The sequence below is a fragment of the Artemia sp. Qi Xiang Cuo genome, chromosome 19 (assembly GCF_049724085.1).
Source record: "Artemia sp. Qi Xiang Cuo chromosome 19, ASM4972408v1, whole genome shotgun sequence".
Lineage (NCBI taxonomy): Eukaryota > Metazoa > Arthropoda > Branchiopoda > Anostraca > Artemiidae > Artemia > Artemia sp. Qi Xiang Cuo.
In genome coordinates, this window is record NC_142812.1 from 51,392,907 (window position 1) to 51,414,182 (window position 21,276).

General features: G+C 34.1%; 1 protein-coding gene across 3 annotated transcripts in view; it reads left to right on the forward strand.

Moving 5' to 3' along the window:
* Nucleotides 1–20,984, forward strand: part of LOC148940973 (uncharacterized) — a 368,976-nt gene extending 347,992 nt beyond the window's left edge. For 2 of the 3 annotated variants that reach the window (XM_089105390.1, XM_089105392.1), the window contains one exon: nt 18,765–20,984. In XM_089105390.1, coding sequence (XP_088961516.1) covers nt 18,765–18,871 — 107 coding nt within the window. In that variant the 3' untranslated portion in view covers nt 18,872–20,984. Of the gene's footprint in view, nt 1–6,799; nt 6,843–18,764 lie in introns of all 3 variants that reach the window. The other variant, XM_089105391.1, reaches the window with a different exon arrangement.
* The last annotated feature ends 292 nt before the right edge of the window (nt 20,985–21,276 follow it).

Genomic DNA, 21,276 nt, shown 5'->3' on the forward strand with positions numbered 1-21,276 from the left:
AGTGAAAACAACTAAACAAGTTTCTGATAGTACAGTGGTCAGTATTTCTGTCTGTCGGTGGAAGACCCGGGTTCGATTCCCCGTAAGAGTAAGTTTTTTATATATTGAATTTAAGGTAGTATCTCTTAAATTTAAAGTTTAAAAAAGAAACTCAGTTTCTTTTTTAAATCCAATCTATCAAATCCTTCGGCTCAACAGGCGTCTCCAGAAGAATATCACAGTCGGCCTTCAGCTTACAGCTAAGTCTCCACTGCTTTGATAACATGCCGTATACCCGCATGCTCGAAGAAAAGTTGAAAAAAGAAAATAAGTAATAAACTGTACAAAAACGTGCAGAAATTATTTGAAAAAAACTACGTTTTCTAAAGAGTTAAAGAGGCTGAGTCACAAGTTCGAACATTAAAACGTACAGGGATTAGGAGATATAGTCGGGGGGCTGCCGCCCCCAAAACCCCCCGCTTTTGCAGCCTCTTTTGTTAAGGTTTTTTAAGTCTTGTAGCCTGCAATCAGTTGGTCGTACGGACATGAATGAAACTGTTTCAATGGCATTTTTTTAAATCTTCAGAGAATTGGGTAATGACAACTCAGTTCTTTACAATTATAACTACAAACTTGTCTCTGTGCCAGGTATAGTTATGTATTCAGTGTGATTATGTGTGATGGAAAAATAGATGAACCTGAACCTACCTGAACCTAAACTGCTTGTTTATGCTGAGCCCTTCTTCTGTTCCCTGTTTTTTCTGTTCAAAATTGTTAAGTTCATCACATTATAGCTTGTTATCGGTTAGGGAAAAATCTCCTGTAATAAATCCAGCAAGCAGGCTCAGTACTGTTTCTAATCAAGGAGATGCAATAGGATGTTCTTACGGTAAAAAAATTCAAGCAGACTTCGTTCGTGTTGCAAAGCATTTCTTTGCAAGGGAAAAAGCAGGGGTTGAGGGAGGCGGCAGACCCCAAAAATAAAAATCTTAACAAAAGAGGCTGCAAGAGCGGGGGATTTGGGGGGTGGCAGCCCCCCAACTGTACCTCCTAATCCCTGTCGTTTTAAGGTTCGAACTTGTGACTCAGCCTCTTTAACTCTTTAGAAAACGTAGTTTTTTTCAAATAATCAGAATTAGAGATAGACACCAAAGCAACCAAGATGATTGGTTCTGTCAACGTTTGGGAGTCTTTTAAATTATTCTATCTTTTGTTATTCCATCATTTCTGAAGCTGATTAGGGGTGAAAGAGACAAGGTGATTGAAGGGTGAAAGCAAATCTGACAATATCCTTGGACATTTCTTATCCAAGGTATCAAGAAGAGGGAATGAAGAGGGAACTTTGACATTATGCTATTGGAGAAAGTTTTAAGTCACAGTCAAAGGGATTGGAACGTAGATACTTGTATTCTACAAGAAACATTTTTTTTTTAATAAAAGAAAGGCGATACTCGATTGTTCTTTTTTAGAAAGTCGATGATATATCTGGGTGTGAGTAAGTTTTGTTAATAAAGGACATTTCATACAAAACGGAAATTATGATGCATTGCATAATCAAGTCGTTATTATATGTGAAATATAGCGATAAATATTGAGATGTGGAAAAAAGAGAAGGGAAAAACACTCAATGGTTGTCTGTAAAATTATACGAGACTGATCTGATCTTTTGAAAATATCTTTCACGGCGACTCACATCTGCACTTCGAAGTTTAGCCCGGGAACGTCTGCAGAATTTTTGTTCGGGGGAGGGGGGATAATAATAATATAAAATGGATTGATAATAACAGGTCCCTAGAAATTCAGAGAATTTAGGATTTGACGGGCGAGGGCCCTGATGCCCCTCCACTCTCTTCGTTCGTCTCTGGTTCAATCAGACCGTAAATATGTGATTGCTCCGTAATATAGGAACTTGAGGATGAAGGAGGGGGAAATTCGGACCACCCCTCCCCCCAAAAAAACTCATGGTTTCAGTTGTTTCCTCATAATTTTTTATAATTTATACATATGTTAGCCTTTTTTACGATTTTTTGAAAAGTCGCTACCTCCCTCTAATCTGAAAATCTCTCCTTCAAATAAATTCTTATTTACGTGCGTATTGTGATTGCTAAGTTCAAAATGAAAGAAGTTTTTTTTGTGTCTTAACTTACTTCTAAATTTCTATTTTGCCGTCTCCTTTAAGACAGTTAGAAGGGACCTCGCCTACCTCTCCATCTGAACAAATAGTCATTTCTAACCTGTAATTGGGTACTATGATGGATAAGAAAAATAGGATGGTGTTAGCATTGCCCAAAATAAAGCATTGCCCAAATTTTAGCATTGTTAGCGTTATTGGTCTTATTTACGCTCTTGCCCAAAATAAAGAATTACATTATTAGTATCGAGGGTTCGCCACCTTCCTCCACCTGGTGCTCATTTCGGAGTGCCACACATGCCGCACATTTCTGCAACGCGTAGAACAGCTCTGCCGCGCCTGATACAGTTTTTGCAACGCTTTGCCTGTTTTCGTCACACTTGACACGTTCCACGACTGGTATTAGCTATTTAAGAAAAACCGCGAGACCAATTAACAAGGGTGTACTTCATTGGTGTACTTTCGTCAAAATCCTGGGGGGACAAGTTGGAGCTAATTTTCGCAAATTAAGTGAAAATAACAGTGAAAACTGAAAAATGTGCCATATGTTACCATAATGGTAAAGATATATTAAAGAAAACTGACCTGTTTCTGTGGATGCTTGAATTATACATGCTTATCTTAGTTTTGACAAGATTTTTGAATAAACCAAATTTAACCTGGGGGAAAATGGGGTCTGGAGGGGGCAAACCGAAGTCTGGGTGGGGTAGTTGCCCCCTACTCCATAAAAACTTACGCCCCTGCTAAGCTTGCCGCTCAGGAACTGGTACAATCACATAGATGCACACGGTTGGGATATTCGATTTTTGCCATATTTTTCAATATTTCCGGGGCATTGTCCAAACTAATTCCAGGGGGAATTCCCCTGTGTGCAGACATTTAAAATACAATAGAGGAATTTCATACGCTCTTATCAGTGATAAGCAGCTTTATAGCTTTTATTTTTCTTAATAAAAACCTCCAATCTTAGATAAAATTTGTGCAAAAGTTAATCCCGTGTCACTAAAATTGTTGCAATAGCAATTAACACACTTACTGTAACACAAAGTTACTCAATTACTTATTGCAATTTACATTAATTGTTTGACGGCTTATAATCCGGCACATTTTTACAACTTCGATTCTCAGAAAGTTATATTTTTATTGCTTTTGAATGGATAAGAGATAAGCTAAGCGAATAACTAAAAGATAGGATAATATATAAGCTAAGCAAGAACTAGCTAAGCAATTTCGTCATTACAAATTTAACAATTCTGTAATATCTAAATATAAAAACTAAATAAAACTAAATAAAAAATTCTGTACAATTATGTCTTTTGTTGGTTAAATTCCGTGAAATCAAATGCGAATAGAAAATAGCTTTATTTTGTCAAATTTAGGCAAAATAGAGCTTTTTGGTGGTCTCTGTAATACTGCCAGTATTTCTACCCAGCAAGAATGGAAAATACGGTCATGTAAAAATACGGTTTTGACCTGTTATTTGAGCAACAGAAATATTTTGACATCAAAATGGTTAGAAAAATTCGCTTAATAACATATACAAAATCGGCTAAAACCGGCCCTGCAGAAGTATTTTTTCCAAGGAAAACAGGGGAAATTCTGAATTACAAGTTACACCTTTAACGACACAATTCCCTAAGAAAAAGGGTGGACAAAATTTGTCTGTGAAAGTTTATTTAATTTTTACTATTTTAAGAAGACGTTGACTGCCGTTTCGGTTTTTCTTCTTCTTAAAATCACTCCTTTAGAATTTATATATATATAAAAAGCAATTGAAAAAAAAAACAACTGAAAAAAAAAACCACGCATCCTTGACCTTTCTTGGGGCAAAATTCCACATTTCTGAAGATAGGAGCTTAAAACCTCTACAGTAGGGTTCTCTGATACGCTGAATCTGATGGTGTGACTTTGATTAAGATTCTATGACTTTTAGGGGGTGTTCACCTTTTGTGCGGAAATAATATAAATTTTTTTCAGGCTCGTAACTGTTTATTGGTAAGACCAAACTTGATGAAACTTATATATTTAAAATTAACATAAAAATCTGATTCTTTTGATGTATCTATTGGTATCAAAATTGCGCGTTTTAGAGTTTCTGTTACTATTGAGCCTGGTCCTCCTTCGCTCGTGGTAACGAACTGTTTGAGCCGGTCGCTCCTTACTTACAGTTCGTTACCACGAACTGTTTGATATAGGTATTTTAAAGCTCTGAGTCTGTATTTAGTGATAATAGTTTACACTAACTCCAAGCATCTTACCGTTCATTTTATGATCTTGATCACGCTTTCTGATAAATTTGCTGGGGGAAAAAATTTTAGCTTCAAAAAAGTCCTACGTGGAACTTTAAATAAGCTATGTCGTAAGATTTTATTTCAATAGTTTTCCTGGAAAAGCTTTTCATATATATAATTATTATTTATCAAACAACATAATAAATACATTTTTTTGTGTGTGTTTATGCAATCGAAATTCATTATTTACTATCTATAATAATAATAATAATAAAAGAGATAATAACAGTTATAATATTTTTTACCCTCTTGACAGATGTTACATTGCTCCATGGGCGTAGGCAGCATTAGGCAGCATATTGTCTAGGGGGGGGGGCAGTCGATAGTGTGATGGAGTTTTATCAACTGCTTTTTCCAAACCATCTGCTTTTTCAGCCATATCTAATGTAAATTTGAAGGTCTAGGGGGGGCATCTGCCTCCCCTGCCCCCCCCCCCCTCCCTACGCCCATGCATTGCTCTCATTGAGGAATAAATAAAGGACAGAAAGAATGTACACAAACAAAAATACAAAATATGAAATGAAAAGAAAACGAAAAAATAAAATGATGACTTATTCAACCGAATACAACATAGGAACTAAGAAAATGAAAATACGTGTTTAAACATATCAACACTATTAAAGACGGATGAAATTCAGAGGAAGGTTAACAGTGCGTTATCTACACTTTTAAAATCTTGTCGACACTTTGATCATTTCTTCTGTAATATCAAATACTGTATATTCCTTAACAATGTAAGTATTCCTAATCCACAGGGGAAGACCACGGAAAAAACTTACGGTATCTGAATAGCTACGGATTATTAAGGTGTCTTGTTGTAAATTCTTCCGAATCGCTGTAATAAAATAAACTTGGGGGCGCAAACATTGCATTGTAGCCTTCCTAACCAATCTTTGTCAGACTGCCTATTTATTTTGACAAGCATGCTATAGTTTTAAGTTTTCCATTGATATTTTGTTTAAAATAGGTTTCGCGTGTCCTTACTCCTTAGATGCACCAGGTAGTCGACAGTGTTGCCAACGGTTACTATTGTACCGTTTTTGGTACAATTCAGAGGTCCTGGTACAATGCGGTACATTGGGACATTTTTCGGTGCAATCAAATTTTCTGTTATATATTGGTTTAGCTTGATCCTTTTTTACTCAAATATCTCTTACAAGCTTTATTTCTTCGAAAATTTTGTTCTTGTTGCGGCAAATTTTTTACCTGATGGTACAAATTAGTCTATTGCGATACAGTTGTAGTCGGAGACTGGCACTGTTTGTTTCAAAGCGTTGGCAACACTGGTAGTCGAATAGCTGCTTTAAGCTCGTAATAACTCAAAAACCTTCTAATCATCATGTTTCAGTGAGTTTCTTGATGCTATCGTGGAAGTAACAAAGAGTTACTGAGATTATAATAAGAACCATTTTGATTATATTCTAGATTATGGGTTTTTCTCTCAGTTGGGCGATGCTATCAGGAATGGACCCAGAGCCTTAATTATGATCCCCTAAAGATGTTTTCAAGTTCATGTCTCTACTCGTTCCCTATTTCAAGGCTTAGGTGACGTATAGAAGGCAGCTTAGCCTTGGCAAACAAAAATTCCTTGGTTGAGCATGTTCTTTCTTGCTCTAAGTTTTGGAAACATTCTTTCGTGATTTGAGTAGAAACTCAATCCCTTGGATTTTTTTTTTTTTGGAAATTCAAGACATACTTTTACTAGATCCTTAGACCCTTATAGACCAGTATTTACAAAGTAATGTGCTCAAGACACTTGCCTTAATTCTCATCTTTGCCGTATATTTACTACGGAAAGTGCCACTTTCATAATACTAAGTTTGTATGAGCTCATCAATGGTCAATATGCTTTTGGGAGAAAAACATTTTTTTTTTTTTTTTTTTTTTTTTTTTTTTTTTTAACAATATATGGCTTAAGTTTTGGCACTCACCAATTTCTAAAAGTTTGATTGTCCAAACTCAGCTGCTTTCTAAGATGGTGGAAAATCCATCATCTAGGATTTTACCCACATATTAGGTCCGCTTTTCAAATTAAAAAAATGATACCAAATTAAATAAATTCAATTTTATTCTATTTAATCATAAAACAGTTAAGTTTTTGCTTCAGATCAATTTATTGAATTCTCCGGAAACTCTGGAAATTTTGGAAATTTTCTGGAAATTGCTCCCGGACTACCGTTCAAATACACCCATAATGTTTGAGCTCGGCAAATACAATTGAAGCAAATTATATTTTTCGGCAGTTGTTGTGTTTGTACCCATTAGGTCTATATAAATGTGTTTCAGTTAAATAGTGGCTAAAAATACTTTTTAGATTTTTGAATTTTGCCTTTTGATTAAAAATATCTCTCAGATTTGCCTTTTTTTTAGTTTTGCTTATCTTTATTTTTGTTTTCAGCCCAGTCTGCAGGATGAAGATTTAAATCACCTGACACTGTTTGGTTCGTGTTTTTTCACCCTTTTGCATTAATTGCTTACCAGTGGTGATAGAAATTTCATTCCTTGCTTAAAAAGATGTTCAATCTCATTTATTTTATTTTAAATTGTAAAACAATTAAACTTTAAAACCCTTAGGACTATACCAGGGACATAATGGAAAAAAACAAGATTAAAGTCTATCTCAGTCTAATCCAGTGCTTTTACTATTCCTGTTTTTTTGGGTTCCCCCAAATTTCCTCCTAATTCGATTTTCCGAAATTTTTAACGTTCATAGATGTTAAAATGAAATGCAAATATTTAATTTTCGTTGTTTGGTTTCGTGGAGTTTTCGGGAAACCCAGTTTTTGCCGGGAAATTGCGGGAAATCTTATACAATTTGGGGATAGTGAAAGCAGCGCTTGTTGCTGACTCAAGACTCCAAGAATTTTTTTTCCGTAAATGTTTCTCAATTTAGCTTATTTCTCTGTCCGTACCATGCTACAAAAAGAAAATTAGAAGAAAAATAATCTAAGAGGCATTTTGTACTTTTCCTAAAGACGAAAACTAATAATATATTATAAGATTGGAGCAGCCGCAGGGAAAAGTTCTTGAACCGCGACTTCCCCCAAAATCTGAGAAATATTGCTTAAATGTGTCATTTACGGGAATATATTGGTTTAATAGAATTAATCCTTTTCTTTCACCTCTTCTATCATCTAAATTGATTCAAGTAATTTCTTAGACACGACTGCCTTTCCGGCAACCACGGGTACGAACTCGTTTCTATTAAAAGCGGTATTGAACATCTTTTAGTGAATGATACGGGTTTGGTAACTGGTGCTATTGGCTTTGGTGAAGGGTAGTCAACATTTAGTGCTATCTATTGTCTGTCCAAAAATTTTACTTTGTATTTAATTTTGCCCATTTAATTTTGTCATTATAATGAACTGTTTCTGTGTTCATCTCTATCTTGTGTAAAGTACAGAATAAAAATTTAAAATATAAGTACCAAGTACCACTTTTAAGTTCCAATGACATTAAAATTGAGTCAATTTTTGCTCCCTCCTAGCCCCATTTTTGACTATTCATACCTGAAAACCCTGGTTTTCTAACATTTGTATTCTAGCTGGTTAAAAATTATAACGCCTATAAGGCAGTACCATTTTCTTTTTAAATATATATATATATATATATATATATATATATATATATATATATATATATATATATATATATATATATATATATATATATATATATATATATATATATATATATATATATATATATATATATATATATATATATATATATATATATATATATATTCGTCACTTTCTTGTTAATTTCAAGAAAGTGATGGAAGATTCTTGTAAAAGTTGAAAGATAATCGAACTAATTCTCGTGGGATGATTTCAAAAAGCATGTTTTGAACATCATAATAGCTTTAAAACTCAGAGAGTAGGTTGTAATCTAATAATGGAATAATAATTAAAACTCACAGATCAAAGCTTTAAGGTTGAGATTAATTTTCGAGAAGATTTAATCAGTTTCTATTGTCTCTTAATAACTAGTAATAATAATTTAATAACTATCTCTGTGGGTTGATTTAACTCATTTAGAAAACTGTTTTTCTAATTAGTGGAATTCAAATAACTTTAACAAAAAACAAAAGATTCTCCTCTAATAATACTCTTTTTATTTAAAACAGTAAGCCAAAAAAATCCTCAACCATAAGATTGTATAGATTCTCAATCTTATGTCAAAAAAAGAAAAAAGAAGAATGAGAAACCTATCTTCTTATTTTTCCTTCATCCCGAACCTCAAAAATGAACCCCAAAGCAACAACCAATTATAATAAATCAAACAGTTCGTTTTAAATAACTGTAAGTAAGGAGCGACCCGGCTCAATGGTAACCGAAACTCTAAAAAACGGGATTTTGATACCAATAGATACATCAAAAGAATCAGATTTTAATTCTGATTTCAAATATTTAAGTTTCATCAAGTTTAGTCCTACCCTTAAAAAGTTACGTGCCTGAGAAAAGTTGGCTGATTTTCGAAAAAAAGGGAACGACCCCCTAAAAATTATAGAACCTTAATGAAAGTCACACCATCAGATTCAGCGTATCAGAAAACCCTACTGTAGAGGTTTCAAGCTCCTATCTGCAAAAATGTGGAATTTTCCATTTTTTGCCATAAAAAAGATCACGGATGCGTGTTTATTTGTTTGTTTTTTTTTTTTTTCAGGGGTGATCGTAACGACCCAGTGGTCCTAGATAATCGTAGGAGGGCTCATTGGAACGAAAATTGAAAGTTATATTGCCCTTTTTAAGTGACCAAAAAAAATGGAGGGCAACTAGGCCCCCTCCCACGCTCATTTTTTTCCCAAAGTCACCCGATCAAAATTTTGAGATAGCCATTTTGTTCAGCATGGTCGAAAATATGATAAAAATGTCTTTTAGGATGACTTGATCCCCCAAAGTCCCCAGGGGGAGGGCTGAAAGTTATGAACTTTACTCAATGTTAACATATAGTATTGGTTATTGGGAAGTATACAGACTTTTTCAGAGGAGATTTTTTCCGGTAGGGGGGGGAAGGAGAGGGGCGGGGGCTATATGGAAGGATCTTTCCACGAAGGAGTTTTCATGGGGGAAGGGACATTGCTATGAAGGGGGCGCCGGATTTCCCAAATCCGGCATTATTAAACAAAAAGATCAGAAATTCAATATAAAAAAAAACAAGTTCTTAAACTGATCAACTGATTGTGATTAAGAGGTCTTTTTTAAAGAAATGGAAAAAAAATTAGAACTATAGTTTAAAGAGCAGGGTATTGACTAGGGGGCGAACCCCCTAATATACGTGTTAAAAATTTATGAATATAGAAGTTCGTTACGTAAGTTAATTCTAAGTTACGTATATTTATTACTAATAAAAACGTTCGTAAATAAAATTAAACAAGTTTCGAGAAAGCCATTTAACCAAATATAATATGCAAATTTTGTTTTAATTATTCATGTACGGTGAGCCAAAATCAAAACCTGCATTAATTTAAAAACCTTCAAAAATTAAATAAAAAAACCAAGTTTTTTTAACTGAAAGTAAGAAACGACGTTAAAACTTAACAGGAACAGAAATTATTCCGTATATGAAGGGGGCTGTCCCCTCCTCAACGCCTCGCTCTTTACGCTAAAGTTTGACTTTCTCACAACTCTATTTTTTTAAACAATAAACAAACTTTAGCGTAAAGAGCGAGGCGTTGAGGAGGGGACAGCCCCCTTCATATACGGAATAATTTCTGTTCGTTTTAAGTTTTAACGTTGTTCCTTACTTTCAGTTAAAAAAACTTGTTTTTTTTATTTAATTAAAGAAAAGCCTTCATCAGAATTTCGTTCTTAACTACTTTTTTTGTGTGGATGAGTATCTCTGATATCCCAGTTGTTATATTTTTTAGGTCATAATTTTTTTTTTTAGGTCTTTTTTTTAGGATAAGCACCGGGTTAAGCCACAGAGAAAATACTTTAAAAAAATCGTGTGACTCAAAAACTCATTGTTCTTTTTACTGGTTAGAAATTTTTCACAAAAGAGCCAATCTGATGAAATTTAACTTTTCCTTAATATTACCGGCTTCTTCATGTAGAAAAACAGGAAAACCAACCAGGTTTAAAGGCGGGGTTTGTTTGGCTCTCTGATATACACTTAAAAAAAAATGGGGTTGGCTTACGACAATGCCTCACAGGTGTAAATCGATGAAATTTAATAAAGAATTTTACCATGGAACTATAGGAGAATAAAGTCTCTTTTTCTCTAGTGGAACGAAAAAGTGGCAGGATTGATCATTTTTTTACATAGTTAGGCAGTATTTTTTCAGTCTTGTAAGCCTAAACCACGCTTATTTATTGCGTGGCAGTAGGTGGCGGGATTAATCAAGCTTTTCATATGGCTAAGTGTTTTTTTTTCAGTTGTGTAAGTCTAAACCTCGTCTATTTATTAAGTGGCTGCACAGGATGAAGTAGGTGGCGTGGTTGGATATTTTTTTTTCAGTCGTTTAAGTCTAAACCACGCTTATGCATTTTAAAATATGATAAACTATGGTGTTCTGTATTTATTTACATGCAATAGTTTTATAATATATTTATGTGTATTTCAAAGCTGGTAGAGCCATACAAAACTGATACAAATAAGTATAATAAATAAGCAGGTTCAAATAAGTAAATTTTACGCCTATGTGTAAGCCTTTGAACACTTTAACATATAATTGTCTATTGCCACTATATAAGAATATAACACACCATATAATACTATAAATATAATATAAATATTATTATTAGTATGATGTGACTGTCTGTATCCGATGGGATAGCCCGCTCATATTTGCTGAGCTTGTCAGACATGTGAAAAACAGTTCTTATATGAAGGGGGGGGTACTTTCATTTCTTTGGTGTTTACAAATATTTTAGAATCCTCTTCATTGGTCAGCTAGCAATAAGGTAAAGTTTCAGGTGGGTTGGGGGGGGGGGTCAGTGTATTTTTTCTGGGAATAAGGACTAATAGTCGAAAAGATGCATCTAAGCTTAATGTCTCGACTTTTGTGGTTTTATCACGTTTTTAAAATTTATCCGTAGTATTTCTTGAACATACTCCCTTTATCTCCGCCTGTTATGGCATTTGTGATATATGGTACTAATAAAATATCTTTTCAACTTTTCCCCAAAATTGTGAGCTATATCTGAATCCAGTTGGGCATGGAAATGCTTTCCTAATATCTGGAGAATTTTCCTGTCTGTCATTTAAAGTTCAAGTAGACTAGTTTTAGATAAAGATCCTTTATATTTCCCCCTTTTTAGATCTGGAATCGAGCTCAGCATTTATCTCCGTTGGCCAAGGCTGTATCAAAGTTCTTTTTTCATAAGGAGGGTATTCTTGGGGGTGGGGTGGGGGGGGGCATCACAAAGAACTTATGGCGGTACAAAAAGTTTAGTTAATGGGAATTGCGAGTCTTTCATTTACTGATTGTCTTTCGAAACATTTGAACTGTAAATTTTATTCTTTAAATCAAATGCGCGTCAAGAAGCTTTTCCATTGTTCTTATCTTGTAAGAAATATTTTTATCTCATTCCAATAGCCATCATGTTTGAGGAGTCATTCCAAAAATTTGGAGAATAAAGTTCAAAATTTAACGCAAAGAGCGAGGGTTTGAGGAGGGTATTCGATATTCCCCTTTATATACTGAATAGTTTCTATTAGTTTTAAGTCGCTTTTCATTTTCATTTGAGAAAAATTGTAATTTTTTATTTAATTACCCAAAGAGTTTGCCAAAATTTGGAAGTTCCAAAGGCGAATTCTTGCGCAAGTAAATTGAATATCTTTGTATTAAAAAAAAAAAAATTAAAAAATGGATGCTGAAGATGCAAAAAAACATTTATTTCAGGAAAAAAAAAAAATCCGTGTCCCTAGAAACCCCCAAGATGGTATGAGAAGTTCGACGTTTCTGAATTGACTGGAATGAGATTATTAATAATCGACTTAACCTCCGCGGACTTATCTGTGAGGGGGGGGGGTGGAGGGGATCAAAGTGAAGTTTTGGGATGGGATATAAAAAGAAGAATGTATCGGACTCACGCCTCAGTGTAGCAAGTTATATGGATACTTAGTGACCGACGAGTAAAAACCAGTAGCCTATTTAGATTAAAAACCTACTTTTTCAAAATCATAATGAAAATTTTTGAACTGGGGGAAAGATAATGGTGCTTGGTGCTCTTTTAAACAAGGAAGGTATCTAGACCTTCCTTGGTATAGATTCTTAGATAGGGAGGTATCTATAAATTTCATTTTATTTTCAATAAAATTTTGAATTATGATTGATAAATGGCTGCTTGTTTTTCAGCCCTAAAAATTTAAATAAAATTTATCGTTTTCTCAATATTCGTCTCAGTCATTGGACCCCATAGAGAAAAATATTGCGATGAACTAAGTGCCATGAAAAGTATATCTAATTAATATGTATATCTAGATATAAAAAGTTAGATATAAAAAGTATATCTAACATTTTATTCAAAAATGTTTCTTCGGCACCTTTTTTTTTATCCGGAAAACAATAGTATTCTTTTTTATTCAATGCATCCCATTTCCCTAAGGTAAATATAATTCAATAAATTTTGTATTCTTATTTCCCTTGTGAGTCCGCATACGCCCAGAGCTCCTCTGGGATTTGAATTGAAACTGATTTTGCTCATTTTCCCCAAAAACTTCCCCCTAAAATCTGCTTCCCTGGTGACACTTTCCGTCAATATTTAAAAAGAAGTGTAAAGAAAGAAAGTTTCCAAACGAAACTACACCTTCATTTGACTTTTATTCGTCTGATTTTGAAAATCTTTTTTGGAAGTTTTGTCAATCCATGCAGGGTTGACAAAACTTTTTGAGATCTAAGTGTTAAAATGAGTGAGAGAAGGGACATTTTTGGTATAAAAAACTGGCGGAAAAAATGGCTGCTTGCTTATGTTTTTTATTTTTTTTTTTTTTTTAGCGATGCATTCATTAGTTTTTTCAAATTAGAATCTTGTTTACAGGATTGCCACTTTACAGAAAGCAAAAAAATGAGCACGCCATCGAAAGGGGAAAAATACTAAATTAATAAGAAAAGAATGAACCAGATAAGATTAGTTTACTTGCAATAAAAGACCAAAAATCAAAATAAATGATATTTAAAATTTTAAATATGTAGAAAGTGACCTTTTTTCTTAAAAAACGACCTTTTTAGGACCTAAAGTGTCCCTGTGCCACCCAATATGAAAAAGTGTCAAAAAGCACTCAAAGTGCCCTTCGGCAACCCTGAATCAACCTGTAACTTTTTTAAGCTTTCACAGAAGACAATAAAGTGTATCAAACAAGAATGAACAAGCAACGCCGCTGGGCGAATTCCGGTGGGCATGTCTGATCAAAAGCGAAATGCTCTGTTTTCTTCTTCAAAATTTTTCAAAAAAAAAAAATAAAAAAAAAAAAAGAATCCTTGGAATGTCCATCTAAAATCGAATGTTAGCAGTAGGCTATATTTTTACCAATGAATAATTGCAAAGCTTTTATTTATTCTGCCGGTCGGAGGAACGATTTTTCTAGCCTTGATCCGAAAAAAGAAAAAACTATATATTCGTCTGTTCAAAAGCCACTGTGATTACTTTCCTATAGTTCCATAGCAAAAATTCTGCTTTAATTTCATCGTTTATGTTTGTGACGTATTTTTTAGCCAATAGAATTACACATTAGAAAAGAAAGCCAAATGATCCCGCCTTATAAAACCTGATTAGCTCACCTGTGCGCCTGTTTAAAATTTTTGGCCAGTAGAAACAACGGAAAGTTAAATTCCTCCTGAGTGGCTGTTCCATATAAAATTTTACCCAGTACAAAGGACGAAAGATTTTGAACTCACAATATTTTCACAAGTAGTCACTATATTCGCCTATGGTTGAACTATAAACAATCTGTTTAGTTAAACAAAAAAGAAAAAAACTGGAAGGGAAATCATTTCAGAGTACTGTCCAATCATGTTTCTTTTAAGATTACCCGTTTTAATTAAATCACCCCTTCCTTCGCTGAAACAACGTTGCCAAGGGTCACAATTACAGAGTACCACTTGCAGCAATAATTTAGGGGCAAAAAACTGTATGAAAGCTTTCTTTACGGCTGGCTGAAATTAAAGTTATTCCTCGTATTGACGTCAGACAGTTTTGTAGTTTGAGCTACACGTCCACCGCTTACTACCTTGTGCCATTGGTACATACCGTCATATACAACCGCGGAAGAGAGCTCATCTGTGTTTCTTCTTCTTCTGATTCTGAGAAGAATCAGTCTTCTGATTCTTTTCTTCCGATTATAAGTTAGTTGCTGCCTTACGCACTCCGATTTTAAGGCTTTCTGTCCCGTTTTGTAAGAAGATTTACGAGCCTTTCAAACTGGCTAACTTATGTACTTGTCACTTTTTGTTATGAAAGACATAAAGCCGAACTGGCCAGCCATGTCAAAAACAAAGAGAAATCTCAAGATGAAGAAAACAAACGGGACTACACTGGGGGAAGGTCACAGAACACCTTCAAAATTAAAACTGGCACCCAAAATATATGTCCAATATTATACTTTTACAGTTATAAGCAAATGTAAATTTGGATTTTTAGACTATTTTTTCCCTAAAGAGAAATTAGAGTTTTTTCCATCTTACTATTTCCAAGCTATGGATGCCTTATCATAAGGGATCTGCTCTTTTTTTTAATTAAGATAAAGAAAATATTTTTCAACATCTAAAAGTTCTTCGTTGATGCTTTTTATAAAGTCTGGAACAAAAACTGCTTAAAATTACTAGAGATTTTTATACACCTTTTTCCTTCTTTCATGGTCACCATATCGGAAAAAATTAGATTTTTTTCCAACTTACTATTTCCAAGCTTTATATAGCCTTATCATAAGAGAAACAAACTACTAAAACAGTTCAATTACTGAGCAACAGAAACATAGAAAGTAATCAAAGGTGTTTTACTCCTCACTGCCTAATTAATTCTCTGTTTCGCGATATAAAGCGACAGCGTGACAAATCTTGACTTTTTTTGTGCGGGGCAGTGGCTAAAAATAATTAATCTTTAGGATTCCAAAATTTTAGGAGCTTTTCCAAATTGATTTGTTGACGTTGGATCCAAAAAGTTCCATACAGACTCTGCGTTTAAATTTCACCTACCCCCGGAAAAACCCTAGCTGCGCTGAAGAATAAATAGTATATAATTTATTTATTATTTACTCTAATCAGGCATTTCTCATGATAATCTTCTTTGAATGTGCACGGTTTTACAAACTTTGGTCTTTATGCATAATGTCAGGTTTTCTTCCAGAAAGCGCTTCATCTGAACTAGCAACTTCATCCTATTTTATTGCCTAATCTTCTGATCTTCGAAAAAAGGGGGGGGGGGGGTGGACTCTCATTAAGGTTTAAAGGTGGAAATTTATTACCTAAAGAAACATCCATTTCTAGTAGTAATAGCAATTTATTATATAGAAAAAACAGACAAAATCAATCGGTAGCACACCAAAAGCGTTGCTTGCTATGGTGTGCTACTAACAAAAAAAGAAGAAAAAAAACCAAGAATTATAATCTATAATAAGCAGAAGGATGAAACAATGTACCGATAAAAAACATACATAAATAATTCATACATAATAAGTAACATAATATCATGATCCTGAGGCAAAAAAAAAAAATCAATTTTAATTCCATCATTCTCAGTCTGGTTCGAAAGTATACTTTCCAAGCAACCCCACACCTAGCTCATATTTAAAGTGACTAATGGGTAATTCCTTGGTACTTGGGGATAAGCTTATTCCACAGCTTGGCCCCTCTATAAATAGCTGAGCAAAAGCAGTCCTGCTTGGAACTAGGCGAGGAACTTCAATATCTCAATTTGTCCGAGTTCCGTGACAATGAACGTTCGACCTTTCCCAAAAACCTCCTGTAAAAGACCCTGGAAAGCACCCATAGCAATACTTGTACATAAAAAGCAGTGTATAAAAATCACGCAATCCAGCTCCAGGCTTTATATTAATTATACTATACATTAACCTGATCGAATCCCGGTTCCCTGTTCCGCAAACTGATCTAATAGCATTATTCTGCAGTACACGTATTGAGCGAAGTATTGAGGGGAAAGTATCAACCTATACAGACGAACAGTACAAAATATATGGATGCATTAGAGAAAAATAGAATAACCGTAAAACATATGAAGAAAAAAGTGTTTTAATTACGGGTAATCCCTAAACTCCGCGATAATATTTTACTTATAGCTATTTCATGATACTTAAAATGATAAATTTCCATCAATAATAACCCCAAGGTACTTAACGGAAATTGACCGCTTAACAATTCCCTTCGTGAAGCTATTTCAAAAACCCAAGAATAATAATTTGGAACAACGTGGAAAGATAACAAAATTCGACTTACTTATATTTAGGTCGAGCCGGTTCACCTTCAACCATATACATGTCTTAGTCATTGCTGTATTAATTGTAGGGATAAGTAATTGTTCAGTTGAAGCAACACACATCTATGTCACACCATCAGCAAATAATGGTGTAGTGATCCTGGACCCAGAAGGTGTAGGATCCCTAATTCTAGAAGTAGTTGCAACAGCATTTGGCAGATCATTAATAAAAATCAAAAAAAGAGAGGACCTAATACAGAGCCCTGGGGACACCACATTTAACATCACTTTTAACTGAAGAAAATCCATTAAGATGAACATACTGCTCCCTATTTTGGAGGTAATCACCAACTAAAACCAAAGTAGCCCTCCTTAGTCCCTAAAAATCACGTGTTTGCAATAGTATTTGGTGGTCAACTCAACAGTGTTAAATACCTTTGTCAAATCCAGAAACAAACCAGCTACTCTAAGATTGTTATTAAGAGCTATATTAATTACCGAAGTTACATATGATAATGCCATCTCTGTAGTTCTACCCTTCCCGAAACCAAATTGAATTGGATTTAACAGTTTATGCAGTTCCAAATGATCATATATTCTAGTGTTAATGCACTTTTCTAGATCACGAGAAATAACAAGCAAGACCGAAATAGGCTGATAATTTCTAAGATCATTATTATTACCGCCTTTAAAAATAGGAGTTATCCTAGCAGCCTTCAAACAATCTGGAAACCTTCCTTGTTTCAAACACACATTAATAAGGGAAGTAAAAAAATCAGCAATATAAGGAAACGCTTTTTTAAGACAAGAAGATAAAGTGACGAAAATAGGCTGATAATAGTAAAGAGGAGAAACCCCCTGGAATGAGTTATATTTCTTGTAGAATTGTTAATATTTCATATGAGTACTCTATACTTCCTCGCCCTTCGGAGGGAAACGGTTTAGGCACTATTGTTGCTAGTTCTGACGAGAGGAAAGGATTTGGAAATTTTTTTTCTTGAACGAAAGATGCCTATTTTCACGAGGCTAAGAGCTTGATGAGAGTCATCCATCCGCGCGAGCGTCCATTTTAGCGCTGGATTTTTTCAACGAAAGTATGTTTGCGCTGCCATCCTCCGCTCAGCCATCTCTTGTTGACCTTGACGAAGAGCTTTAGTTCAGATCTGTCTTGAGACCAGGGTAGAGTTGGATGGAGAAATCCACCTTTTGTTAAATGGGTGATGAACATGAGTTCTACTGTCATCCGCCTGAAAATAGGCTTTAGATACAAAAAGTTGTATAGGCAGTGATTTTTTTTTCATTTTGGATAACTTGTTAACAGCGAAATGGTTGAAAAAAGAGTTCATTGATTGAGAATAAAAATGATTGACTTTTTAATTATTCAAACAGTCTGAATATATTATAAAGATATCTATTGTATCTTATGAACGATTCAAGAGCTGTATAGTGAACTCAAGGCCATATCCAGGATTCTTATCGTTTTTTTTTTACACAAGGATTTCTGTTTTGGGGGGGGGGGCTAGACAAAAAAAAACGCATAAAAATTTGTTTATATCCATTTTTGTCACGTTTTCACGAGTCAGAAAAATATTTCGGATGGGGGAGGGGGAGGCTCAAACTCCCAACCCCCCTGGGTATGGTCTTGAGTGAACTTTCAAGTGTTGTCCTGATTCTGCATAATTTTGGGCTTTCTTCTAGAACGCGCTATTTTCGGATTTGGAACCTACGCGAGGAAGAATAGGGTATACTCATTTTAAATGATTTAAAAGGCAATAAATTATTGTCACAGGAGACACTTAATTTTTGGGATTAATAAAAGAAAAGCCCCTTTACTGAAATGAATTCTATTACGCCCATAAAATCAGTTTTATTACACTTTTCGGCAAGGATTTGATGTCTTGAACGCTCTGTAGTGAGTCACTCAAGGGAAGTAAATCTAGGTCGTGTTCTCTTCTTGTTTCTAACTAAGTTCTTGTTTTCTTCCAGAAAGGGCTGCTTTGGAAATGACAACTGTGTCATCTAGCTCTGAAGATGATTCATCTCCCGCTGATCCATTACCGCTCTTTCAACAAAGATACAACCTATTGACGTAGTTCTTTATGTTTATTTTTGTATCTTTTTGGAACCTTTTTGGAACCTTTTTGGAACCATTATGGAACCATTATGTAACCTTTTTGGGAACTTTTTGGATTGATTCCCTGTTTATTTATAATCTGGATATCGTAAGTGCTAATCTTACACTTAGCGAATGTCAAGGATTTTTTTCGAAGATGATTGGTCTCCCGCTGATGTATTACCGCTGTTTCAATAAAGATATAACCTATTGACGTAGTTTCTTATATTTATTTTTGTACCTTTTTGGAAACTTTTTGATTAATTTCCTGCTTATTCATAATCTGGATATTCTAAGTGCTATAAAACTTGGGATTGTTCTGAGACCGAATCGAGCAATTTCACGAAATAAACAACAGATAATATTAAAAAGAAAATAGTTCTCTTGTTTTAGCCTTTTTTTACCAATCTTACACTTAGTGAATGTCAAGGATTTTTTGATGCTTGTATTTGGGCTTATATTTGGGCTTGGAGAATCTTTAAGTATATTATGTTATGGGATTACTTCAATTGGCTAATAAAAAAAATTTACATTCTCTAGGCCATTGCTTCACCTTTTTGTGCATATTCATACGGACACACAAAGTTAAGACAAATCGAGAATATTGATATTAAAATTTAAAAAGTTGTACTTAATCAATTTGGTAAATAAATGGCTTGATTAGCTTTGGCGACTATTTTTTTTTCGAACATGTACAAAATACATTACTTCATCAAAACTAAATGAAAACTAAAGATTGTGATGAAACTAGTGAATGTGTTTGGGTTGGATGGAGCTTACCCTACCTACTTTACTTTAACTCATCTTAAGTTTACCTTCTTAACTCAGCATAAAAGTGCAGCCAAATGTTTGCTTCGAATTGTAGAAGGGGAGGAATAGTTTAACCGGGTTCAGTTTAAAAAAATTAAATCTACTTTTGATAAAATTATAAAATTTTCGCTTTATTTCAGTCTGACTGAAGAATCTCACATATTTAGATCTGAAACAAAGCTCATTTTGGGTAAACCCAAAAAATGGTTTAACGCAAACTTAAATTAAAATTCTCGTTTCAAATAAAATACATGATTTTGGTCTCATGCCCAGGGATTCCCGAAAGGGACTTTCATCGACTTGAAAAAAAAAAAACAGAAATTTTATTACATAGCAATCTCATATGCACTAGCACTGTGCTCAAGTGTGCACTGGCATGCACACAGGAGATTTAGATTGGGGCAAACTTTAGGAATACCATAGTTTTTTGTATTTTTCCTCTAATTTCCATTCCCTTGCCACTTTGTTGTTTTGATGCGTTTATGACGATCTCTTCCCCTCCCCTAATGACAGTGACCATAATGAATTGTGCATATATACTTTGGTGGGTCAGATATAAAACTCGGTATTCGTATAGATCGTTTCGCTTCTCTTGTAGAGACATAACGCGAGCTTAATGCTTTCAGTTCTCTATAAAAAGCTTTCAGACCGTCAAGATTTATTTCCCTGGGGCCTCCAGGAATATCCCTCGCCCCCTGATAATATCAGGCTTTAAAAAGTGTTTCCCTAATTTTCAACAAGTCTAACACGTTTTGCCTCTTAACTTATTTTTACGAATGGCATTCCTCCTTCGAGCCCCTGAAATGGTGCCTCTCCTTTATCCAGAGAATAAAAAAAAAAAAAATTACCGCTTTTAGTCTTGGCATTCAAACTTTTCAAAACTTCCCGAAAGGGAACTTTTTTTTAAGAGTTGCCTGTCACCAAGATTAGGTAATTTATTCTTCTGTCTCTTAATTGTGAAGACGTATACTGCCTTTATATGTGGTCCTATTTATTGTAGATATATGCTATTTATATATTTGAAATTTAGTATCGAATTTCCAGTGCCGATATGTTCAGACATTTAAAATTAGTGGTATGTTGCTTATGTTTATGTTTAACCTTGCTTATGTTTTTATTATTTTATTTTGGTAGTTTTTTCTCTTTAAGTGCCTATGATTGTTGTTTGAAAATTCAGAAATATCCGAAGTTGAGATTGAGTTGTTTCTTTGCCTTTTTGACTGTATTTTCCCTTAAGTTCTTTCGTGAGTATTTATAGTTATTTTTATAAATATACAATTTTAAATTAATCTCTGTCACTGAGTACTTTAACACATAAGTAGTGTAGATACACCGGATTGTGCTTACCTCAATTTCCTCAAATTTTTCTCAATTCTAATTCTCCTCAATTCTCGAATTCTCAATTCTAAATCTAACAACTCTATTTTTTTTTTTTTTTTTTTTTTTTTTTTTTTTTTTTTTTTTTTTTTTTTTTTTTTTTTGTCGGTCTGGCTAAAATAAACAAGCTGGATGGGGTGTTCAGACCAAATAGATCATTATAAAAATGTATACAGCAATTTAATTTGTAAATTGAAG